At 45.3% G+C, this 26199-nt stretch overlaps 1 protein-coding gene and 2 long non-coding RNA genes across 6 annotated transcripts in view; 2 read left to right on the forward strand and 1 right to left on the reverse strand.

Moving 5' to 3' along the window:
* ESR1 (estrogen receptor 1) overlaps nucleotides 1–12116 on the forward strand; it is a 272512-nt gene extending 260396 nt beyond the window's left edge. For all 4 annotated transcript variants that reach the window (XM_043888321.1, XM_043888323.1, XM_043888322.1 and 1 more), the window contains 2 exons: nucleotides 2736–2919; nucleotides 7551–12116. In XM_043888321.1, coding sequence (XP_043744256.1) covers nucleotides 2736–2919; nucleotides 7551–7785 — 419 coding nt within the window. In that variant the 3' untranslated portion in view covers nucleotides 7786–12116. The remainder of the gene's footprint in view (nucleotides 1–2735; nucleotides 2920–7550) is intronic.
* A 3721-nt stretch (nucleotides 12117–15837) lies between these two features.
* Nucleotides 15838–25046, reverse strand: LOC122684428. Its single transcript, XR_006338031.1, has 3 exons — nucleotides 24505–25046; nucleotides 20843–23181; nucleotides 15838–18553 (listed from the first exon to the last, which is right to left on the reverse strand). It is a non-coding gene; the product is annotated as an uncharacterized LOC122684428 (long non-coding RNA).
* On the forward strand, nucleotides 23062–24506 carry LOC122684429. The gene is made up of 3 exons (XR_006338032.1): nucleotides 23062–23170; nucleotides 23292–23461; nucleotides 23805–24506. It is a non-coding gene; the product is annotated as an uncharacterized LOC122684429 (long non-coding RNA).
* Nucleotides 25047–26199: the final 1153 nt, after the last annotated feature.

A 26199-nucleotide genomic window follows, 5' to 3' on the forward strand; every position in this document is an offset into this window, starting at 1 on the left:
TTAAGACATTAACACTTAAGAGAGGGCTTGGAATCCCTGTCTCCTAATGCAGCGCATGCACACAGTAGGTTCTCAGGGAGAGCAGGCTGAAGGGAGGACCAATACAGGAGGGGGAACCCACAGTGGGAGGTGGGCTGCACTTCCAGGAGCCTGTGTGCCAGGGCTCCGGCCTCCCCTGGCGAGGGGGAGCGAAGCGTGCGGGGTCTCAGCGCGTCCGCAGCTCTGTACCGGCCACGCTCACCCCGGGCGCACATGCAAGACGAGCAGGTGCAGAGGCATGGACGCTCCTCCGTCCTGTGGTTTCCTTGAACAAGAATGGGATGATTGGTGAGCGAGGCCAGCATCCTGGGTGGTAACAAAAAAAAAAAAAAGGGAAATTGGTAGAAAGTGCATCATCCAAGTTGGATTCAGCCAGCTCTGTGGCCTGGGCAGGTTCCCAGGGTATTCCAGCCAGACGGCAGGGCTTCTGAGAGACACCAGGCTAGAATGTGTGTGATGACATAAGGGCCGGGAGAGGCAGGGCCGTGGGGCTCAGCAGGGGCTGTCCCGGGCCCCCCGACCCACTGGTGCACACCTCCCCGGCCACCTGTTACCTCTGGGTCCACCCCAAGGCCCCTGGACCTCTGCCCTTTTTTCTAATGGGCACAACCTTTCTCTATCAGAAAGCCACAGGGAACACAAGTAATCCAGCAATTTCTTTCTCGTCCCGCTGCCTGTCCACTGCTTACTTATCCTGAGCACTGTTTCCTTTGGACAAGAACGCCTCTGGGTACCAAAAGCTACATTATTCTGTTCTGCAGCCGGTAAGCCAGGAGCCTGGCTGGTCTGGTTTTGTTGTTGCTGTGTTTGTTTTGAATATTAGCCGCTTCCCATTCTGGGCAGTTCCAACCGTGTTTACTATGAGTTCCTCTCTGTGGGCGTTTCCCCCATTTTCATCCTACAGGCTGCGGCATGAGCAGTTAACTCACCACTGCGCCACCGGCCCAGAGTCGGGGATTCATACACTGGGGGGGCCTTTAACATGAAAATACCCAGTGAGGATGGGGGGAGGAGAGAAGAAGAAATATATTTATGGGAGGGCCAGTGGGCTAATAAGACCGAAAATTATGTTGCTAAATAGATGTATATCTGGAGGTAAATACCGCGTCATCTGCTCCCTTCAAGGGGATGTACTTTGAGGAGGTTAAGTTGGCTTCAGCAGTGCCCACTTGATAGAACTGCTCCATCCTGCCTTCCTTTTGCTTTCAATACTTCTCACCTCTTATCACTCAACCTTCCTTGTCTCCTGAACTCCCAACTTAAAGAGTCCGGATTCTTCCAGTTGCAAGTCACAGAAACCCAACTCACACTACCTTAGGCAAACAGGGGATTTAGGGATCTGTGTGTTAAAAAGGATACGATGGAAGCGTTACGGTCAGATGAAAGAAGTAGGGACGAGGATCTTATGAGGGGAACCAGGATTTCTCCCCTCCCTCCCCGCCCCTCCCCTACCCATGAACTATCACCTCTAATGGTTGTTACTTGGCTCCACTCAGCAGGGGCGCTCCTCCTACCGGGAAGGTGGCACCTAAAAGCCCCCATATCCTCATCCTCCAAGCACCTCCACCCTAGAGGAAGGAATTTCCCATCCTCAGCTTCCGTATTTGTTGTTGTTGTGCTCAGTCGTGTCCAACTCTTGGCAACCACGTGGACTGTAGCCCACCAGGTTCCTCAGTCCATGGAATTCTCCAGGCAAGAACACTGGAGTGGGTTGCCATGCTGTTTTCCAGGGGATCTTCTCGACTTAGGGATCAAACCTGCATCTCCTACATTGCAGGCAGATTCTTTCCAATCTTAACCACCAGGGAAGCCCAAGGAAGCCGTATACAAGCCCAGAAAAAGCTCTGATTTTCTAGTGTGAGGCTAGTACTATCCAAAAGAATCGAGTGACCCGATTGTCTAATTACAGTCTGAAGTCTACCTGTGGTTGCAAGAGCAGGGTTTACTACCAGAAGAAAGGCAAGGGGGCACAAATCCACACTTGGCGATGAAAAACAGCACTTCCCAGGGTCCTTTTGCCTCTCCTATCATAAACCTTTCAGCTGAGCTTGGAAAGTACGAAGGCCCCAAACCTGACCTGAAATGTAGCAGCAAATTAAGCCCTACCTGCAAATGTTACCTGTCAATCACTTAGCAAATCCCTTTTACTCCTTCACCGAGGGTGTCCCGTGTCTTCTGAGAGTTTCCATTATAAGACAGGATGTGGAGTCAGTACATTGGGGTCATTCGCAACCCTGCTCTGTCCCGTCGTGTTCACTCCACAAGTTAATACGTTTTTTTTTTTTTTTTTTGCACTTTTGTTTCCTTGTGTGAAATGGAGCGATAATGCTGCCTGCCTGGAGCTGTCATCAGTGTTAACAGAATAGTTAGCATTGGCAAAAGGCCTGTCAGAGGAGAGATGGCTGGTATAACCACCATGGCCCCAAGGCAAGCAGTGCCTTTCTAGGAAATCTTGCTGACAAACCCTGGAAACTGGCTCACACAGGAGGAGACATGAGTTTCCTAGGCACGTGCTCTCCGACGTGTATATTCATGAGGAGTTTTGCATAGCTGCCTGGACCAAATAGATCCTGAGCTTCTCAGTGGTTGGGCGGGGAGGGTGGGGACTGCAGAGGGGCACTGGCTCAGCGTCACTCCCCACGCATCCTGGACCTTACCCTCTTTGAGTTTCTCTCTCTCTCTCTCTGCACATTCAGGGGTGTACACATTTCTGTCCAGCACTCTGAGGTCTCTGGAAGAGAAGGACCACATCCACCGCGTCCTGGACAAGATCACAGACACCTTGATCCATCTGATGGCCAAAGCGGGCCTAACTCTGCAGCAGCAGCACCGGCGTCTGGCCCAACTCCTCCTCCTCCTGTCTCATTTCAGGCACATGAGGTGAGTCCTCCCTGGGTTTCTCTCGCGGCAAAGACATAAAGGAATCCAGCCCCCAACGCTGTGTGGCAGCGGGCCCAGGAAGGGCTGATACCTGCATACAGATAACACACTTGGGTTCTGGGCCCACGATGAGCCTGAACACCATGGGGGGATGCTGGAGGGAGGCCCTGGATCTGTCTGGGGTGTGGGTGGGCGTCAGAGAAGGCTTCACAGAGGAAGTTTTAACTCAGACTCAGTTTGGAGTCTATGCAGCATCTTACGTGGCGGGGAGAGTGTACGGCGTGCAGGTCAGGGGAGGGGGGCATCCTCTTTGGTTGTTCACTTTGTCCTAACCAGTCACGGGCAGTCTGTGACCATACTCATCCTCAGAAGGCGCTGGGCACATCTGTTACAGCTCCCATTTCACACTCTTCTTACTTCTGGGTGTAAATTCTAAATGAGACACTCTGGGTCCAAACCCCCCATGGACGGTCAACCGCGACTCTTCTAGCCCTCTCAGTCCATTCTTGTCGCCCCCTTTGCCATGACCCAAGTCCGAGCCTCCATCATTTCCTTCTAGATGTCTGCCCCAGCTGCCTAACCTATCTCTCCAGATTTAATTTCAGATCCATTAACAGCCTTTCTGATCCACTCTCCACAATAGAGCCAGCGTGATCATTCTGATACCAAATCTGATCGCACTGTTTTCCCACTTAAAGCCTTGAAATGGCTTCCCGTTGCTTTTAGATGAAAATATAAATCCATTTACTTTGCTTCTGTTGCTTCTTATCCTCTGCTGCAGCTGCTACACTTGAGTCGTTAAGGCGTCTCCGACTCTTTGCAACCCCATGGACTATAGCCCACCAGCCTCCTCTGTCCATGGGATTTCCCAGGCAAGAATATTGGAGTGGGTTGCCATTTCCTTCCCCGGGGGATCTTCCTGTCCCAGGGATGAAACCTAAGACTCCTTCTTGGCAGGCAGATTCTTTACCACTGAGCCACCTAGGAAGCCCCTCTTATGCTGCAGCCTTACTTAACTTGTAGGACTTCCTGGTAGTCTAGGCTCTGGCGCTGATCAGCTATTCTCTGAGTCAAAGGGGAAGTGCTGCAGGCTGGCTGCACGGCTGTTTTACTGCCTCTGGACTCACGCATCTGAAGGTCAGGTGATGGAAGCTGGGCACAGCTGGAGGCTCTGAAGGTCAGCTGGGTGACTAACCTGAGTGCCTTTTGTCCTCCTGGTACCAACAGGAGAGCTGGGACATGTTCTCATATTGATGGCAGAGGCACCAGAGGGAGAGTCAGTTTGGCGAAGTGCATTTTAATCTTTCAGTTCAGTCCCTGTCCACGAACATCCCATTGGGCGAGCAAGTCATAGAATAACACCCAAAGTCAAGGATCATGAACACAGGGCACAGAGAGTGAATCTTCTTGGACAGTAAGCAAGGCTGTCATAGCTTAGATATGACTCCTTGCAGGAAGCATCTCCTGACCCTTAACACATAGATGGGATTGATACCCTGTTCTTCCAGATTGTTATTGCCCATTTTATTATCTTTCAGCACCATTAGACTACAAATGTAAATTCTGTGAGGCAGTTCTCACAAGCCGTTTTGCTTACTCTGAGGACCCAGTACCCCGAAGCATGGGGCTTGGCATGGAGTAACTATTCAATAAATATTTTCTACAGGAGATAAGGAAGGCTGATAGCAGAGAAGATAGAGCCTGTCTGCGCCAGAAGGTGAAGGTGGCTTTGTTTCTATTCTAAATGCCTGGCCAGGGACGTAGTAGGTACTGTTGCCATGAGCAGAACCTATCCTTCAGGGAACAGATAAAGAAAGTATTAGATTCTTTACTCCAGAAAGATCACAACAATAAAGTGATGATACACCTGCATGATGAAGTCCCTATGACCTTGGGCTTACATTCGGTCTCCAGGAATGAAATAGAGATTCTGTTTCTCAGTGGCTCTGAGGGAAGGGCCAAGGTGTTGGGAAAGAGATTAATTTTTTTAGGAGGTCTTCAAACCTTGAAAAACTGTGAGTCAGGTGGCAAGTTCATCCCATCAGAGTCCCAGGCACCTCCTCTTCTGGAGCTAACTCCACAAATTGTTCACTTCTTGAGAAAATAAATGTATCTTTCTTTCATTGTCATCATCTCAATGCCATGTATGAAGTCTTAGATGCGGTATATAAGCATAACCTGATTACTGAGTGAAGGAGTTGTCACTCATAAAGGAACAGACACATTACCTGAGGTCTTCCCCGTGAATTTGAAATTCACAAATGATGGCTCTCACTTGTCAAAGTGACTACAGTCTGTGTTCCCAGGAGTCCCCGAGAATTTGGCCAGGTTAAGTAGGTTACTGCATTTGGAGTATACATTTTCAGTCCTTTCCCGTCCATTTCTTTTGATGAATATTACACAGAAGGAAGAGGGGGGTGGATCAGAATAACATAAGACTCTACCAAATTTCCTGGCTGAGAGAGTAGCCTTCCTCTTGAAGAAAATATATTAGCTTTACTCTGAGCTAGGAATTTGATGGAGAAACCGTGTATCACAGATGAAGGATTTTTTTGTTGGTGGGGTGGTGGTTGGAATTGCTGAATTTTCAGATCCATTAATTGCTTGTCAACATTAGGAAGCCTCATTAGTTAATACCAAAGTATATTTGTGCTGAATATACAAGCTTTGCTAGTTTTACTGGCAAAAAGTGGCCAAGGGCAATGGCAATGGGAGTTTCTGTTTGAATTGTGTGAAGGGCTGAAGAGAAGTTGCTATTCTGTTGCAAGCTTTGAGCTGGCTTGCAGACTGTCTCTCTCACACACACACACACCCCAACACCGACAACAATATTGTGGTACCTCATTACAGCCAATCTAAATTACAGAACTCTGTTGTGTTAAGCTTGGCCCTGATCGTATGTTGTCATTCAGAGCATTTAACACCAGATTTCATCTCACAGTAAATGTGATTCATCAGGTTGCAAGAGGAGGACGGTGTCAAATCCAGGGGCATTTAACTTTAACAGCATTTTAAATTAAAACAAACAAACCAAAAAAAAAAAAAAACCCACAAAATCCCACTTACAAATGTAATTTTGGTGGCAGTTATACGGCCCGAATTGCTCTGAAGCCCGATTGTTTTCATGGCACGTCTCCAACAAGGGTTGACTTTTCCTTGACTGAAAACGCAAGTAATTTTTAGGAGGCTCTTGGTCTGCCTACTCATGACACATGATTCTTTTAAAAGAAATTTCAAGCTGGATAATAGTGTTTGGGTTTTTTTTTTTTTTTTTCCTTTTTGTCTCCTGCTGGTGGTGTGGTGGAGGAGACAGGCAGAAGTGTGGCTGGTGGAGAAGGACCGTAGGGGAGAGTGGTCAAAAGGAGAAATGCTATTTGCCTGCATCTCCCTGTCTATCCCATATTTTCTGAGGATTTACCATGTCTTGCCATGGTGCTAGGCCTAACAGGGTGGACAAATTGCTACCCCTCGTGGAATTTGCACCGTGTATGTTGGGTCTGTGTGTGTATGTGCTTGCGTGTATGTGCTTGCGCTTAGGGAGCAAGAATGAAAATACAGGAACTTCCCTGGTGGTCCAGTGGTTAAGAATCTGCCTTGCAGTGCAGGGGACAAGGGTTCAAATCCTGGTTGGGGAACTAAGATCCCGCATGCCGCAGAGCTACTGAGCCTGTGTGCCGCAATTAGAGAGTCTGCACACCACAGCCAAAGATCCTGCATGCTGCAACTAAGACCCAAGGCAGACAAGTAAAGGCTTTTTATAAAGAATGAAAATACATATAATCATAGATACATACATAGAAGGATTTCAGGTTGACATGCATGCTGGGAGGAAAATGGATGTTGAAAGACGGGTGACACCCAGAGATCTGGGAGAAGTGCCTCCAGGTGGGGGCGGGGAAGAGCCAGTGCAAGTTCCCTGAGTCTAGGCGTAAAGAACTTGGTATCTTTAAGGGGCAGCATGAAAACTCGGCTGGCTCAAGGTATGGGTTAGGGAGGAAGGAGGAAGTCTGAGAAGTGGGTGGGAGGCATGTCAGTCAGGCCTTGCACAGCACAGATAGAAATTTAGGTTTTATTCTGAGTTAAATGTGAAGCAGCTGGACAGTCGTGAGCAAGGGAACTTGAACTGTTTTGTGTATTTGAAAAGTTCCTTCCTGGACCTCCTTGGAAGTCTTAGTGTTTAAGACTCCATGGTTCCAATGCAGGGGGCCTGGGTTTAATCTCTGGTCGGGGTACTAAGATCCCACAAGCCAAGCGATGTGCCCCCACCCCGCCCCCATAAAAAAACCTCTTTCCTACTTGGTGGCTGGCAACCCACTCCAGTATTCTTGCCTGAGAAATCCCATGGACAGAGGAGCCTGGCAAGCTACAATCCATAGGGTCGCAAAGAGTCAGACATGACTTAGCAACTAAACGACAAGCGACTAAACACAACTGTTCTCTATTTAGATGTAGCGGTGATAGAGGAGGAGAGAAAGTCTCCTGTATAGTAAACCCTAAACTGGCTCTTGAAGCAGGAAGAAAGGTTGGCATATCAGTGTCCTGGGGCTTTTCTTAGTTGCCCTTCCTCAGCATTTCAGCCGCCCTGGGTCTGAGGCTGGTCTGAGCAATCCTATCTGTCTCCCCTCCTGCAGCAACAAAGGCATGGAGCATCTATACAACATGAAGTGCAAGAACGTGGTGCCTCTCTACGACCTGCTGCTGGAGATGCTGGATGCCCACCGCCTGCACGCCCCAGCCAACTTAGGGAGCGCACCCCCGGAGGACGTGAATCAGAGCCAGCTGGCCACCACTGGCTGCACTTCATCGCATTCCTTGCAAACATATTACATCACCGGAGAGGCAGAGAATTTCCCCGGCACAGTCTGAGAGCTCCCTGGCTCCCACTCCCCCCCCAAGGTTCTGAGAATCCCTGTTGCACTTTACCCACATCATGCATCACTCTAGCCGAATTCTGCCCCTGCACACGCTCTTGGCATGCACCCACCACTGGCTTTCTGACATGGATGGCCATTCATTCGTTCGCTCAGTTCTACGTGGCGCGCCTTGTTTTGGGAACAGCCAAAGGGATTCCAGGGCTCATTTCTTTGTAACCGTTCTCTCTCTCTCTCTGCCTTTGCTACCTTATTCAGCACGAGGATTCACCTAGCGCTTCATGACTGAGCTCGGTCTCCGAGCTGGGTTCAGATGACTGTGCACTTTAGCTACTTGTGACCCAGGCCTGGAGAATGGACATTTCACCTCCGTGAACGTAAAGCACTTTTTAATGGATCTGAGCATCAGCCACAGGAAAGAACTGAAAGTGATTCCTTTAATTGCTGACTTGGAGAAAGCGAAGCCCAGGGTTCATTATAATGTCCTCTTGTATTCCTATAGGTCCATATCATTTTATTAAGGCTTTTGCTCTGTTGCATGGCTGTAGCAGAATATTCAGTGATTGTCTACCCACTTCCCCTATAGGAATACAAGATGCACACAGGGAAGGAAGGCCCCTGATTGTCAAGACTTTGTCAGCTTAGTACACTGCACCTTCAAATTTGCTAAGATGCTTTACCATTGAGAGCACTAAATACATATAGGTCATGAGTTCCAATTAATTCTTGCTTCCCATGGATCCATGGAAAGCAGCAACGTTGATCCCAGTTATGTAACCTCCACATCCACCAGTTTAGATAGATACTTGTGTTTTGTTTTCATTTTCATTTTATAAACGAAAGCCTCCCCTCCCCCTGCTCCCCGCCACCCCCCAGGACTTGCAGTAAATGGGCTTCAGGACCTCTTCTAGTGTGATCTCACTCCTACCAGCAGAGGGCGCTCTACATGGCTCTTCCCGCTGTGTCACTTACAAGGTGAATTCCTAGTGCCTAGGCCAATACTCCTGCCTGGAAAATTCCACGGACTGAGGAGCCTGGTAGGCTATAGTCCATGGGGTCGCAAAGAGTCGGACACGACTGAGCGGCTTCACAGGCACAGACAGGCTGCGACCAAGGGCAAAGGAGCAGGCATGCTGGTGACACTTTTAACCCCGGGGCACTGGTCTTAATAGTAAACGTGCATGATTCTTGTAGGGGCTAGAGACCAAAGAGGTAAACAGGGCAGAAACTGGATAAAACTGTGAGGCCCAGGGTGGCCCCGCCAGAGGCTGCAGCCGCTTAGGAGTGCTACGGGCTGACCCGACAGTGCAATACGGGGCTGCCCTGGGGTCCGTGGAGGGCTGTCCTCCACCGCCTCCTCTTCCCTTCTGTGCTCCCAGTGACCCTGGTTGGAGGCAAGTGCTCCGTGGGGGAGGAGGGCCAGGATTGGAGCTTTCTGAACTCAGGCTGCCGGGGGCCTGGTTGTTTAGAGCTCATGCAAAAAATCAGGGTTTAGCCTCGAGGGGAAAAAACTAAACGAAACTTCTCCAGACTCTGCTTCATTAAACTTCCTAAACCAAGAGAGAAAGACTAGAATTGGGCCATAGGAATCCATTGGACCTATAGGCTAAACAAGAAAACCTCACTCCAATTACAGGGCAGGCTTCCCTGGGTCTTTGCTTCTCTAAGGCAGTTATGAATTGGTTCCCCTTCTCAGCTATAAAGAAAGTTTGGTTTCCTCTGGTGACCGCATTGTCTGTAACTCGAATCCTGTTGATAGGCAATGTGTTAGTCAACAAACCCAGCCAAGCTTCTAGGGCTTCTCTTGGGATGCCTGTTTCAAAAGTGGATTTCACTCATCTGATTACCCAGTAAGTGATCACCAAAGGGCCGGGAACCTGGGAAGGCCAAAAAAAAAAAAAAAAGTTTTTTCACAAGTGCATCTAAATTTGGGGGCGATTTTATGTATCTGCAGTAAGAATGTTTAGAACATAATTCTTTTGTTGTTTTTGTTTAAGAAGCACCTTATATAGTATAATATATATTTTTTTGAAATTGCAGTGCTTGTTTATCAGACAACTGAATGTAGTGATTCTGTTTTGGATTTAATTTGACTGGGTTAACATTCAAAGCCAACGAAAAATATGTTTACTTTTTTTGTATTACTACCTTGTCATGTAGTCATTGATGCCTAAGGCCTGGTGATTATTCATTTAAATGATGATCACATTTTCATATCAACTTTTATATCCACAGTAGACGAAATAGCACTAATCCAGATGCCTATTGTTGGATATTGAATGATAGACAATCATATGTAGCAGAGATTATGCCTGAAAAGGAAAATTATTCAGGGCAGCTAATTTTGCTTTACCAAAATATAAGTAGTAATATTTTTGGACAGTAGCTAATGGGTCAGTGGGTTCTTTTTAATGTTTATACTTAGATTTTCTTTTAAAAAAATAAAAACAAACAAAAAAAATTCTAGGATTCTAGATGATGTAATACCAGCTAAATCCAAACAATAATCCAGCGGAGGGTTTTACATTATTCACATAAGATGTTTGTATTCATGTAAAGACACTATTACATTTGAAATGGGCAGAGAACACCAGATGGTTGGTATGTTAGCCCAGGAGTTTCAAGTAATTTTAGAAATCTCTTATTCTTATACGAAGTGCCACTAATGGAGAGCTGATACTTTGTAGCTGATGTTACTCGGATGTAGGGAATATGCTGTATTTTTCCCCCCTACTCTGATACAGTTTAAAGTTGGAAAGACATGGTCAAAGTGGGAGTGGATGGGTTAGAATAGAGTGGGGAAATGGGTTTGGGCATTTTAAGAATGCAAAATATCGTAATAAGAGTCTTGAAAGCATTTTGAGGCAGATCAGCACTGGCGCTTGGGGCATGCACCAGGGTTCAGCATCTCACTTGTGTCCTGTTAGCCATGAATAACTAGCTGTATATGACAGCCGATCCGATAATGGCAGCTTGAGTTCTGGGGCAGAAATAGAGGCATGTGCAGTTCAGTCCAAGAAATAGCTAGTGGTCTGCGTTTCTTTTAGCCATTGCCTAGCTCCAGGCTTGTGGTAATGATTCCGTAACACTGTCACGCAACAATCAGAGAGGCTAGTTCATCCAAAGAGAAGACCCTACATAGGTTGCAAAACCCAGCTCCTGAGGAAGTGTAGTCACTGATTCAGTTTCCCTACTAACCTTGCAACTATGTTTAACCATGCCATATATAAGGGACTAACTGATAATCCAACTTCTGATCCCATTAAGATGTTCTTGCATTAAAATCTTTATACACTGAAATGGCTGTTGGTTTAGGCCATTGGTTTAGACTACCCCTACATGAAACCTATCCCAAATCCCTTCCTAGTCACACTCCCCACCTCTGAGATGGACTGTGGGTACTGGGAGTGATCACTAGGACCATAGTTAATGTCTGATATCCACAGGCAGATTTGCTTCCAGAAACTAGTTATTAGAAACACACGTAGAGTCATAACATAGCTTCTGAGACAACCGTGATTCTCTTGGGTTCAAGTCTTGGGATGATGAGCCAGATGACACTGTACACTTCCTGGGTGAACTCCCTGAAAACTTAACTGTCAACTGGAGCAAATGACTTTAAGTGCGGTCCCACACATCCACCTTTTCATTAGTGTTATTTCTCCGTTTCTAACTGCAGTTCCTTTCCATTTGGATTAAAGTGAATGTGGCCTCCTTTTAAGTCACTGAAAATTGTTTTCTAAGTAACTGCTGCCTCTATTATGGCACTTCAAGTTTGCACTGTCTTTCAGAGATTCAAGAAAAATTTCTATTCTTTTTTTTTTTTTTTCGCATCCAAATGTGCCTGAACTTTTAAAATGTGTAAATGCTGCCATGTTTCAAACCCATCTTCAGTGTGTTTTTACAGAGCTGTGTACCCTGGAAACCACATACAACCCCATGAACGGGTGCCTGCGGCACGGGACCCCTTTGCATTCACAGAGAGGTCATTGGTCACAGAGACTTGAATTAATAAGTGACATTATGCCAGTTTATGTTCTCTCACAGTTTATAAACAGCGCTTTTTGTGCACTACATATTCTTCAGTGTAGAGCTCTTGTTTTTATGGGGAAAAGCTCAAATGCCAAATTGTGTTTGATGGATTACTACGCCGATGCATACTATTATTGATGTGATTCTGTTTTGTTGCAGCTTTGCTTTGTTTAATGAAACACACTTGTAAACCTCTTTTGCACCTTAAAAAAAAAAAAGAATCCAGTGGGATGCTGAAGCACCTTAAACAATTTTCTCTACCTATTTGATGTTCAAGTAAAGAATTAAATGAAAGCCTTTTGTTTCTTTGTTTTTGTGTGAGCCCCCTTCTTGCTGGTGGTTTAGCGCTGGCTGCCCAAGATCAGAGTTGTGGCATGCATCTTCAGAGTGCAGTGAATTCAGGTGGACAGTGATGCCAGGCTCCCCTCCAACCCCCACTGACCTCCCGCCCCAGGCACAGAAGGGACCCTGTGGTCCCTGGAGTCAGGCAGGCCTGGCCGCACTTCTTGGCTCCGGCCCATGCAAGTTTTATGACCATTGGTCATGAATTTTCAGAGCCTCTGCTTCCTCATCAGCAAGGTGATAACAGTAACACCTAATTCACAGACAACTGTGAAGATTATATGAGATGCTCATGAAAATAGTAGTTCTTTTCCTTTTTCTTTAACTATGTTGACACATGTATACCCATAGCTGATTCATGTCAATGTATGGCAAAACCCACTACAATATTGTAAAGTAATTAGCCTCCAATTAAAATAAATAAATTAATTTTTAAAACTAGTAGTTATTTTCTAATGCCTAATCCCAACCCCTTCCTTGTGGGGAAGTAGAAAGCTTCAAAGTAGTTATGAAGGGGTTCCCAAGTGGCACTAGTGGTAAAGAACTTGCCTGCCACAAGTTTGATCCCTGGGTAGGGAAGATCCCCTGGAGGAGGAGATGGCAACCCATTCCAGTATTCTAGCCTGGAGAATCCCATGGACAGAGGAGCCTGGTGGGTTACAATCCATGGGGCTACAGAGTTGGACGTGATTGAGCACTGTGTGAATGCATCTGAAACTTACATAATTGTTCAGAAACCTCGCCCCCATCATGCACCCAAAGCAGAAAGGACTGGTTCACCCCAATCCCATCCCACCTCTGGTTTCCATTTCTGTTTCTGTGATTTAACTGGTGAACTGGGGAGAGGGGGATAATGGGACTGAGAGGCAACATAATATGCACACGGGGTCTGCAGCTGGATTAGTCCATTTGAAACCTCGTTCTACTATTTATGATGCGAACTTGGGCAAGGTTATTTCCCCGTGCCTCAGCTTCTTCAACTGTAAAGATGGACAATAGTACCACTTGCCTGGAAGTGTTGTTGAGACTACATGGGTTAATTCACAAAGAACACTGGAGGATGGCAGCTGGCATTGCTTCTTCCCCCTTTCCCAAATCTTCTCCAACTGTGTGTCTGCACTCACTTCTTTATTAGAATGAGTTTAATTTTTCACCTTGTTTGTCATTTGGATTCCAAAAAGCTTATTTTGCGTTCTTGTTCTGTCATCCCTGGGCAAGTTCTTCAATCCTGATTTTCATTGGCTTCCTTATATTTAAAATATAAATAACCATACGCATTCTACAGGGCTATTCAGTTCCATTCACTCAGTTGTGTCCAACTCTTCTCTGAGATCCCATGGATTGCAGCATGCCAGGCTTCTCTGTCCAACACCAACTCCCAGAGCTTGATCAAACTCATGTCCATCAAGTTGGTGATGCCATCCAACCATCTCATCTTCTGTCATCCCCTCCCCCTCCTGCCTTCAATCTTTCCCAGCATCAAGGTTTTTCTAAAGAGTCAGTTCTTTGCATCAGGTGGCCCAAGTATTGGAGCTTCAGCTTCAACATCAGTCCTTGCAGTGAATCTTCAGGATAGGGCTATCAGAAGATGAAAAGAGATAAATGTCTCAAGTGTTGGTATAGGACCGGCCCATAGTAAGTTCTCAATACATGTTAGGCATAATTATGTAACTGTTATTATGCTCTATGAGCATTTACATTTAATGGGATCATTGATAGGTTTAGATTTACATTTACCACTTTGTTATTGTTTTGAATATGTCTCCTGTCTTTTTTATTCCTCTATTCCTCCTTACTGGCCCTTCCTTTGTTTTGGTGCAATAAATATCTTTATGGTATCATTTATATTTATCTGTTGATTTTTTTTTTTACTATTCTAAAGTTATTTTCTTAGTTGTTGCTTTTACAGCATGCATCGTAACTTTTCACAATCTATTTTAGATTAATACTAACTTAAATTTGATAAAATAAAAATCTTTGCTCCATCATACTGTAGCTCCAGTCTCTCCCTTCTTCATATTATTATTGTCATATGTATCTAGATGTTATAAACTCAGTAATGTTATATTTATTGGCTTGTACAACTTTATATCTTTTAAAGAAGCTAAGACAAAAATGAGAAAATATATATATTTATAGACTTTCTAATATTAATCCAAGGGCTTCCTGTGTAGCTCAGTTGGTAAAGCATCTGTCTGCAGTATGGGAGACTCAGGTTCAATTCCTGGGTCGGGAAGTTCCCCTGGAGAAGGAAATAGCAACCCACTCCAGTGTTCTTGCCTGGAGAATCCCATGGATAAAGGAGCCTGGCAGGCTACAGTTCATGGGATTGCAAGAGTCAGACATGACTTAGCATTTTTTAAAATATTAATCCACATATTCACCATTTTCAGCCCTCTTTATTTCTTCTTATGGATTTGAGTCACATGTCTGGTATCATTTTTTCTCAGCCTGAAGGAATTCTTAAGACTATTTCTTCTATAGCAAGTCTACTAGTAACGAATTGTCTGTCTGGTAATGTATTTATTTCACCTTCATATTTGAAAGATGATTTTTCTGGATGTAGAATCCCTGGTCATCAGTTTTGTTTTCAGTATGTTGACTGTATCATTACACTGCCTTCTGGCCCCCATTGTTAACTGTATCTGATGAGTAGGAAGAAAAATTCCTCTGGAATTTTAAGGCCAATGTGACTCTTAGAAATATGGTGCTTTGGGCAGATTCTTCATATCCTGTCCTTCGAGTTCTGGGGGAGACATGTCCTCCTCTCTGACTAACGGGTAGCCCTTAAGTAGGACAGTGTGACAATCATTTCTTCTGCTCAGTGTTCCTGGTCCCTGAGGCCATCCAGGCACCCTTCCTGCCCCCGGTTCCTGCCAGGGATAGTGGGTGAGCTGACGCGTCGTTTTCTTCTGTCCCTTGGCACCAGGAATGGCTCTATTTCTAGCTGGTGACCCGAGATGTTGACGTCGGAGGCAGTGGCCAGTGGCGCCCTCATTGGCAGCAAAGCCTGTTTCATGGTGACGGTTCCTGGGCCAGGCTCACTCCCTTCTTTTGCCCCCAGAGCAGCTCCTAGCTCATGACCTGGGAACGGGACCATGGGCTCTGGCCTAGGCACTTGGTATCTGCATAGAACTGACAAAATAGGAGCTTTCAGCATAACTAGATGGAACTGAAAACAAAACAAAATGAACAACAACAAAACTGGAGCAAGGAAACACTGCGCGCAAACACTTTAAAAAGTGATTTTGAATCAGGGTGGGATGTCCTCAGGAGGCCGGGCTAGCTAGGAGCAGAGGAAGGGACTCCAAGGCTGCTGGCCGGCCCCGGACCCTTGGTCAAGAGCCAGTCTCCCAGAAGACTCCGGGGCAGACAGTGTTCTGAGCGCCTTCCAGACTCAGCGCTCCGAAAGGCCCCTAGGCAGCTCTGCAACCTGTCAGCAGATGCCTTTTCACTGAGAAGTCAATGATTGTGGGGGAGGCCCATGAAAGCTTTGTGAGCTGGTAAACATTTTACAGCCTGCAGGAATTCAGGCTCGATGGGGTGTATGCTGTCCAGATTCCTGCGTATTCCCAGATTTACAACCAGAAAACCCACGTGTCATCACCAAGGGCCCCAGATCACAGGCTGGAGGGGAGAAGGGTGGGACAAGGGGGCAACACAGTCATCAGGAGGGATCGTGGCCTCTGGGAGCTGCTCTGCGGACCCTCCCAGTCCTTGAGGACACGAGGTGCACACACGGGTCTCCAGGGCGCGACCAGGCTACGGTGCCACTTTGCTCAAAACAAGGGAAGGGTTGAAGGTGCCAAACAGGGGCTGCTAGATGCTTCACTAAGATGGGATTAAAATCTAGAGCTAATGACCCATTCATTAATCTTTGAATTTATTAAATATTCAAAAACAGCCATTAACAATCCTTATAAGCCAATGAATGCAAAAAAACAACCAAACAAAAAAATGTATGTAAGGAAAAGCTATTTTATGAAAACACAGGAGGTTCAGATAGAGAAATCGGTTTTCAGTACTTAGCAGTGTTGGTACCAACTGCTTCTAGCCCAGGATCACAGAACCAGAGTCCGTGAGGTATATAAAGACCTGGACCCTGAAAAGACAGAACCCCAGGTGAATCCAGGCTTAGAATCCAGGCTTAGTCCTGTGGAAAAGCTGCTGAGCCTTGGCCTTGGTTTAAAAAAGTGAAGGGGAGCCTGTATCAGAGAGTTTAAAGCTATAAGGAGATTTCCCCATTTGTTTTCTATGATTGCTTAGAGGCAGAAAGATAAAAGAGATAGCTTTACAAATGTCCTGAGCCAGGTTTTGGATAAAGTGTTCTGAAAGGTGAGTCTTTTTATTTCCCAACCTCCCACCTCTCTGTGACCTTGGAGACACAAGTTCACAACAGTTGCCAGGGCAGGATAGACCTCTGGATACCACAAGGACCACCGAGAGAAGACACTGCTTGATGCAGTCCCAGGGGAAATGATGCCAGGACCTCAATGAGCCAATAAAGAGGAGCTCAAAACCCTGAACACACACAGTATCACCTGTCAAACTATGTCACCATCCTGGTACCACACTTCCCATACTTCATCCCTGCTGAGCTCTGGGAAGCCACGTAGGCACTCTCTCTGCCAACGGGAAGTACCCAGCCCTGAGAAACAAGCTCTGCAGAGGGACCCGAAGCCTCGATTTTCTCACGTCGGCACCCACAGCTGAGGGAACAGCGAGGACCGCTGACCTGGCAGGCGCCCCAACTAGGACTTTGAACATGCCATTTCTGAGAGGCCGAAGGATTTGCAGAACCCTCTGTGCCTATTACTCATGAAAGAAAGATGCCATTTTCATTCCAAAGACGAACATGAAAGCGCTGGCCCCACCTCACCCCCCACAAAATCCCACACACACAAAAAAATTGAGGGGGTAAAAAGAAAGACTTCTTCATGGCTGCCATAGATGTGGTTTCGGCGGCAGAATTCCCCAGCGGCAGCCAGATTGAGAGGAGGGATCTAGCGCTGCGCTGACTCGGTGGAGACGTCCTTGGAGGACGTCCTGTCAAGGAGAAGCGAGTCTGAAATCTCAGGGTGGTGGTTAGTGCCGGCCTGTCACTCACAGCTCCCCACCACAGCGGTGTTTGTCTCAGGCAACCAAACTCTTTCTGTAAAGAAAAATATGGAACCTGGGACTTCCCTAGTGCTCCAATGGTTAAGACTCTGCCCTTCCAATACAGGGGCATAGGTTTGTCTCTGCTCAGGGAACTAACATAGGGAACTTGTGGTGTGGTGTTAAAAAAAAAAAAGTTAAAAAAAAAATGGACCCCATTCTTAGGTCAAGGCCCTACCTGTAAGCGGCCAACCAGTTTGCCTTGGTCTATAGGTTGTGACCTTTTTGTCAGGCATCTTCAGGGTCCAAGCCCCCTCACCCCCATCCAGCTAAGAAGATGGCGAGAGTCCGGGGAGGAGGCACCTGGTGAGGCAGCAGGGCTGGGGATGGCAGCTCAGAAATGCAAACCCAGGAGACGCTCATCTGTTCCTGCTTACTGATTCCCGGGTATCAGCAGGGCTTTCAAGTTCCTGAGAGTCCTTCTCCTTCCAAAAAATGTTAAAAATGAGTGTGGGAAGAAACTGTGGAAAGCTCTTCTCAAAAACCATTTCTGAAATCAATTAGAAGCTGGAATAAACAATAAGGAACTGTCCAGCCTTATTGTCCCTTAGTGCTGGCCTTGCAGTGTGCGGTCCTTACATTGCTGTAGCGAATCCTCATAACAAATCCCAGGCAGTGGGTACTATTATTATCCCATCTTACAGAGCAAGAAACTAAGGAACAGGAAGGTGAAGTAACTTGCTCGCGTTACAGGGCTAGGAAATTGCTGAACTGCGGGTTGAGCCCAGGTATTTTGGCTCTGGAGTCTCTGCTACAGATAGAACCTTTCTAGGAAGGGGTATGTGTTTTATTATCAATTTCTTACTCCGATCACAGACTCAGCGGGGGTCGGGGAAGAAGACAAGGGGCTGAGCCTCACTCAAAGCCTGGTTTTAGGTGGAGGAGTCTGTCAGGAGGTTGTTGAGTAGGAGCAGACAGCAAGGAACAAGGAGAGCAGGGTGAATCTGTGGTACCTGGACCAGGGGGACAGGCACTAGCAGAAGCTGCCTGTGACTTCCGGGGCTTCCTCCTCCATTTCTCCCGTGATCAGGCTGTCCCGGATGGATTCACCTGCAAGCAGGGTGACTTCTGCAGGTGGAATACATTTAGGACTCGGAGGCTTTTCCTGAACAAGACTCCCATTTGGAGGACATCTCTCCCGAGAAGACTCTTCTCCGAGAATTCAGCAAGTCTCCTGGTGTGGGAGCCTCTTCTCTCAAATCAGGGGCTTGCATCACCTCTGCTCATGAGTCCTGGAACCGAGAATAAATCCAGGATGACCACCTGGAGTGGAGTCAGCCAGTAAGATTCTGCTGCTTTTAATACATGATCTGTCACAATTTATTTGGGGCATATAAAAAAATTTTTAATTAAAAGGCAAATCAAATGTCTCATCATGAAAGAACAAAATTACCTTTTTATTGTCTTTTAAAATTATTATTAATGCAGCAATTTTGAATCTCAAAAACAAATCACGCTCCTTGTCACAAGTTAAATAATGTGTTTAAAATTGCTTCTTCCCCTAAGACTCTACTCACAATGTTAAGTTTTGAATTTTATATATAACTTTCTAAACTTTCCCCTTGCCTTTAACAATGATCAGTTCTCCTTCTACTAAAGTGGGGGCATATTCATCTGCAGCAACATGGGAGGATCTGGAGAGTATCATGCAAAGTGAAGTAAGTCTGAAAAAGACAAATACCACATGATATTGCTTATATGTGGAATCAAAAAACTAAATGATACCAATGAACTTATTTACAAAACCGAAATAGACTTGTAGACTTACAGAGTGAATTTATGCATCACGCCCCTCAGGGGGTAAGGGCGGGTAGGGATTAGACTGGGAGTTTGGGACTGATGAGTACTCACTGCTACATTTAAAACAGATAACCAACAAAAACCTACTATACAGAACAGGGAACTCAATATTCTGTAACAACCTAACTGGGAAAATAATTAGAAAAAGAATAGATACATGTGTATGTATAACTGAATCTGTTTGCTATACACCTGAAACTAATCCAACATTGTTAATCAAATATACTCAAATATAAAATTAAATATTTTAAATGGGGATGTTAAAGAAAGCACTCTATATCTTTTTTTTTTTAATTTAAGAATATATGACAAGACTTCCATGGTGGTCCAATGGATAGTAATCTGCCTGCCAATGTAGAGAACACATATTCGGTCCCTGGTCCGGGAAGGTCCCACATGTCTGGGAGCAACTACGCCCATGCACTGCAGCTACTGATCCCACATGCCCTAGAGCCCGTGCTCTGCAACATAAGAATCCACCTCAGTGAGAAGCTTCCCATCGCAACTGCAAAGAAGGCCCTGCTCTGCAACTTCAGAAAGCCCCTGTGCAGCAACAAAGACCCAGTGCAGCCAAAAATAAATAAATAAAAATTTAAAAAATAATAATAAATGCTTAGACATCTTCCTTAACAAATATAGATTGATCTCATTTAAAAAAATAGTTGCATTATAGTAAACACTTTATGTATGCACTATAATTTATTCAACAAGCCCCATGCTGACTGACATTTAGTTGCTAAAAACTAGTGAAAATAGACTAGTTCTTGTTCCTGACTGGCATTGGGACAATTATCTATTTATCTGGAAAGTAACCAAGTGGTTCTTTGCTTCACAGCAACTACAAAAATAATTCCAGATAGATTACAGACCTACTCATAGAGAATACATGCAAAAATCTGCATAATCTTACAGTGGAAAAGGCCATCTTAATATACAATAGCCAGAATCTGGGAAGAGAGAAGAACCTGTCAGATTTGATGACATAAAAATTAAAACTTCCTGTGTGACTAAAGGAACTGTACATATAAATGATATGGATTACAGGACTAATTTTCTAATATGCAAAGAGTTCCTTGGAAATAGTATTAAAAGGTTTTTTTTTTTTTTTTTTTAAAGCAGAGAATAAACTGGAACAATGGTCAGTCATAAAACCTGGTCATGAAAATGCACATTTTACAAACAGCAAGCTGAGACTTCCCTGGCCGTCCAGTGGTTAAGACTTTGAATTACCAATGCAGGGAACATGGGTTCAGTCCCTGGTTTGGGAACTAAGATTCCACATGCCACAGGGCACTGCCAAAAGATTAAAAAAGAAGAAGAGTGAAATAATAATAAAAGAGCTAATGCTGCCTCAATCATGCAATATTTTAGAAAACGGATAACATCTAGTCCAGACCTTCAGAACTTGTCTACACAAGGGAATCACCCAGAGACCTTCAGACAAACACTGGATAGCTGGAGCCCCATGATGTAACTGGTTTGGGGTGATGCCTGAAGTTCTACATTGTAAAAGTTCCTTCAAAGAGTATAATGTACAGATTTTGAACATTAATAATTTGGGATGAATTCCCATAATTTGGAAGACACTGCTCTAGATTTAGGGAGGATCTCTAAAAAGGGTTCTCTTCTCTAATTTGGGTAAGATTGAAAATCATTACCACTTTTCAGAACATAATCTGGCAGAATTTATTAAAATTTATTAAAGTTTAGAATATACATACCTTTTTGATTCAGTAATTCCACCTTGAACAGTGCATCTTGGGGAAATAAAAGCAGCATTATACAAAAGATGAGCATGCATACACCTGCAGGCATGATTATCGCAGCATTGCTTAAACAGCAAAAGTCTGAAAGGAAACAACGGTTGAAAAAAATACAGAGGAAATAGACACACATGTATTGATAGGTCTGTGGAATACTGCTAAGTGAAAAATGCAAGTCACAGAATAATAAAAATAGATCCAGTTTTAGAAAACATATGTGTATGCTGTTTGAATAAGAAAATCAAAAGACATAAAAAGTCACATCAAACTGGGAGATGATTAAGAGGGAGATAGAAAACTTAACTTTCCTTTAGAAAACAAGAGAATCTTCTGCCATTCAAATAGTTGCTCTTTTAAAACAGCCTTTAAAATAGACACATAAAAAAGAGACAGAAATGAGTTTTATTCTAAGAGGCATTAAAACTTATAACAAAGTGGTATACTCTACTACTTAAGAATGAATTAATATTTATACTATTTATATCATCTATTAATATTATTTATTATATATCTTATATTATATATAGTTGCATATATACATCATTACTACAGTTATACTATGTATTGCTCTTAATATAACTATATGCTGCTAATACAATTAACTACATACTGCTAATATAATTAAGATGGCAATGGAAAAGCAGATCAAGAACACAAGACCGAGTCCAGAATAAAAAAATCCAGTTTTATATAGAAACCTATTATTGGATGAAGTTGACATTATAAGTAGGTGGGGGAGGTTGTTTACACAGCGTGGTGTTGTGGCAGAGTTAAAGGGTCCCAAGACAAGGAAATCCAGGGCAGTGGTGGCTTGGAAGCCCCTTTCTACAGCCAACAGTGAGCAGAAGTTTCCAGGTGACTCTGATGCTGCTGACCTGGCACATAACACTCAGCTGTGTCTGGCTCTCTGCGATCCCATGGATTGTAGCCCGCCAGGCTTCTCTGTCCACGGGATTCTCCAGGCAAGAACACTGGAGTGGGTTGCCATTCTCTTCTCCAGGGATCTTCCCGACCCAGGGATTGAACCTGGGTCTCCTGCATTGCAGGCAGATTCCTTACCATTTGAGCTACAGGGAAGTCTTGCTGACCTGGACCACACTGGAAACACCACTGGCCTGGACGGACTGCTTGTAGCATGATGCATCCCTACAGTTTCTGGTCAACCTGTAAATCCCACAAGGAGCTGTGGCGTTGGGGGTGGGAGGTGTGCTGTGTCAGGGGGTTTCGAGCTGGGGATAATGGTCTAGACCTGTCCTTGGTGTTGGCAGCTGTTTGGCAGCTTCACTTTCTGTGTCCAGCCACTCACTGCCTCGAGAATGTGTCCAGCGGGATTTAAGCTTGGGCTGGGAACGTGTATCTGTGGGGGTCTGACATGAGGATTCCTCTGGGGGATTTGGATTTCTTCTAGACCACCTATGGCATCAGATGCAGGCACCTGTGCAGCTGACCTAGGACTTTCTTCTCCTGATGCAACTGGGCTTTCTATATTCCATTATGATCCTGCCTCTGAATTAGGTAACAGGTTAAAAAAAAAAAAAAGAAATTGCATCTGAGTCCTTTTACTTGACCATATTTTAGAAAGATTATGTCCAAGTCCCACTGGCATCCTTGGTTCCCCAGCTTAAATGTTCCTCATTGTTCGGCCTGTGTTACAGCATATCGCTCTGTTTTTCATTAGCCAATTTTCAACTTTCCAACTTCCTTAGCCTTCCAAGATGCTCCTGCCTGACCACAGAGTTCAAGTGAATTCCTCTGCTTCCCACCTTCTACCCAACAGCAGACAGAACTCCCCCTCCGTTTGAGAAGCCCTCAGCTGCCCTGAAGAGAACAGGCTCCCAGAAGTGCCCCCCCCCAAGTCCCTAGTTCCTTCACTTACTCATCTGAATGAGGAGGGTTCTCCCCCGAGTTTACGCCCCTCTGTGGTGTTCCCAAATAGATTTCTGGTGGATGTTTTCAAACTCCGAGGGAGAGGTCAGTGAGGAGCCAGAAACTGAAGAATAAAAGTCATTCTTTTTCGGTTTCATCATCTCTGGGTTACTTGAGGTACAACAATCTGTTGCAGTTATCACAATATATTATTATATCTAAAATTGAAATGGCCACTCTTGGTGACGCATCTTCTCTCACCACCCAAATTAACGTCTTAGTCTGCATCCGACGAAGCCGAAAATTGCCTCTTTGTGCTTGCAAACCACTCCACCTGCCTCCACGTCCACGGACTCTTTCAAAAACGCATCCCTCTGTAACATCGCCCAGGTGACAAAGTTGACAAAGGAGAGGAAACTGGTTGGTGGAACCTGAAGACAGACCGAACCAGGCTTAGTTTCCCTTTTCTCTTCCAAATTAGAGATTGCTTCCGTTTGGTTCCCTTCTAGTGTCCTCACTTATCCTTTATCCCAAATTTCAGGACAGAATCGGTGGAGGAAAATACAGATGCTCCTGAATGTCAAAGGCCCAGGGATGGCATTTTAATGGGTAATGAAACAGGAAGGGATGAGGGCTCAGCTGTAACTTGACTCCGGAAGAGTTTGAAGCATCTTTGCTGCCCACACCGGGCATTTAATACATACTTGTGATGTGAGTGTCTGTTGCTATGCCTGGGGATTTGGGGTTCTATTCAGCATATCCTCTGAGGAAGTTTTATTTCTGTCTAACTCTCTAGGGGCATATTCAGTGATAGCGGACTGGTGGGCGGGGGCAGGGAACCCAGCTATTGGGACGGCCCTCTGGTTCATCCAGACCAGCTAGAGACCCTGCTTTTCTAGCCGTGATCCGCTCTCATAAATCTATTTCCTCCACCTTTCTTTGCTTTATGATCTCTTAAGTGGCTTGCCAATAAAATTTTGTAGCTCTAATTTCTTAATATTTGGCCCTAAGGCACAGGCTGTAAATCTGTCTGCCCCCACCTGTCTTTTGACAGTAAATCTCAGCCCTCGGCTTGCTGAACTGCCCATCCAAGACTTTTGAAGGCATCTCTTCTCAGTTCTTACAAAAACAAGGGAAGCTGAGCTGCCCCGTTTTCCAGGAGGCAACATTCCTGCTCCCTGGGCGCAGTTTCCACAGAAACCTTTCACTTCTCCGTGGACGTTTCAGTAAGTCACTACTTTTAGTTTCTCTTTATTTTTCCTCCTCTTCATCCTAGGTTTATGTGTTTTCTCTCTTCCCTCAGTTTTTCTAACATTTCCTGTTTGTGCAAACTTCATTATCAAGATATTATTAATCCCACCCTTCATCTCTTCACCATGCTCTTCCTCACTCACCACTTGGGGGGACATGACTCCCTACCTCTGGGCAACAGCGGGGCTCTGGACAATCCCTACTCTGGAAGTCAGAGCCTCTTTAACGGCCATCAGTGTCCTTCTAGTCTGTTAATATTCTTCCCAAATCCCTTCCTCATCCACAAAGCCTTTGTTGACCATCTCTCTCTCTGTTGCCAGGGAAGCTGCTGGTACAGGCAAGGATGCTCCAAATGGTACCCTGTGTCCCCTCCCTCATTAAGCATGGAGACCACCTGAGCTCTAGACAGAAATCCTAGTCTTATCTGTGGCTGGCTTGGTCCTTGCTAGACTGGACATGTTGCCATCTGGGGGAAGACAGCACCTCATGGTTTTAAAGTTTACCTTCCCAGGGGATTCCCACTGCTGTCCTGTTCCAATGTCCTTTCTTCTAAGTCTTGAAAATATCTAATCGAAATGTACATGATGCCTTCCCTTTAGTGTTTCACAGGGGTTTGAGAAAGGCAGAAATGGGACGTGAAGACTTGTCTTAGTCGAAGCTACGTCACTTTCTCAGCCACATTTAATATCTGGTTCTTCGGTGATGGGACATGCGTAGCTAAACCAGTTAACTGCTATGTGTAGAAGTGACTCTGCTGGCTCTGGGCTGGCCTCCACCATGCCTGACACCTCGTTGTGTGGTGATTTCCATAACATGGCAACACAGGTCTCTTCAAAGGCCAGACTGCTCTAGAAGCAAGCCCAGGTCTTCCAGGTATTTGGAGCTGGGGTGACAGGGAAGTGAGGGAAGAGCCTGGGCTGAAGCGGAACCATCTCAGTTGAGGGCGCAAGGCATCCTTCAACGCCAGGGTCCACCACTGCTCACAGCCTTCCTGGAAGCAGGAAGACAGAAATTGTGACATACAGGTGTGTCTTCTTTAGAAAAGAACATTTCACCTCCGATCTGTTCCCGAAGCAGGAAAAAAGGACTAACCTGACAGTATAGAGCAGGAGTACACCATGGGAGGTAAGGTCAGTCCAGGGAAGTCAGTCTAATAGTGATCTGCAAAGGCATCAGGGAGGTGGCTTGTGAGTTGAGTCTTGTGAGGCAGAAAAGAATGAGTAGCGAGAACAGAAAGTTGGAGCTAAGATGGTGTAGAGGAGTGCTTTTCAACAGTTAGTAGGACTTAAAACAACAAAACAACAACGGGCTTCCCCCATAGCTCAGCTGGTAAAGAATCTGCCTGCAATGCAGGAGACCTGGGTTCAACCCCTGGGTTGGGAAGATCCCCTGGAAAAGGGAACGGCTAACCACTTCAGTATTCTGGCCTGGAGAACCCCAAGGACTGTATAGTCCATGGGGTCACAAAGAGTTGGACATGACTGAGCGACTTTCACTTCACAGGACTAAAAACCACCTCAGGTATCTGTTTAAAATGTCAGCTCCCAGGCTGGATGCCCAGAGACTAAATTAGAAGGTCTGCTGTGAGTCCAGAAATCAGAAAGCTTAAAAAAACCTCTGAACCCCTAGGTAAGAAGGCACACAGGCTATGAATATCATGAAAACTATGGAAGGAAATTCCAGGTAATTCTGAGTGTCTCAGTCGGGTTTAAACTCTCAGTTTAGAGCAGGATTTGTAAACTAAATAACTCTGGGAGTTAGGCTGGTACAGGTAACGAGGGAGGCTCATAGGCCATTTGTGCAAGTGTAATAACTGTCCACTCTTGTTTTTCAAAGGAAAGCAGTCATGTCACTCCAGCCATTACTGTCATGTGGGAATATGTGTCCAGTACATGTGAGCTTTCCACTCACAAGAGAAGCCAGAAACTTGGATTTTAAATAAATCTTTCTCCTCTGATTACTCAATGGTGGATTAAATGACCATGAGCACCAAACAGCTCCACAAGAGCCACGAGTTGGCAAGATGAGATGGACAGAATAAAATCTGACTGTCTGAGGACTTGAATGATAAACTAAAATTCTATTTCCTCCACTAGATGATGAAAACAAGATTCTGGAGCAAAGAAGGGGTCTGAATGGAAGCGTGCTTCAGGGATATTCCTGTGGCTTTTTGGTAAATCTTGGGATGGAATGGAGAA

The sequence above is a fragment of the Cervus elaphus genome, chromosome 26 (assembly GCF_910594005.1).
Source record: "Cervus elaphus chromosome 26, mCerEla1.1, whole genome shotgun sequence".
NCBI lineage: Eukaryota > Metazoa > Chordata > Mammalia > Artiodactyla > Cervidae > Cervus > Cervus elaphus.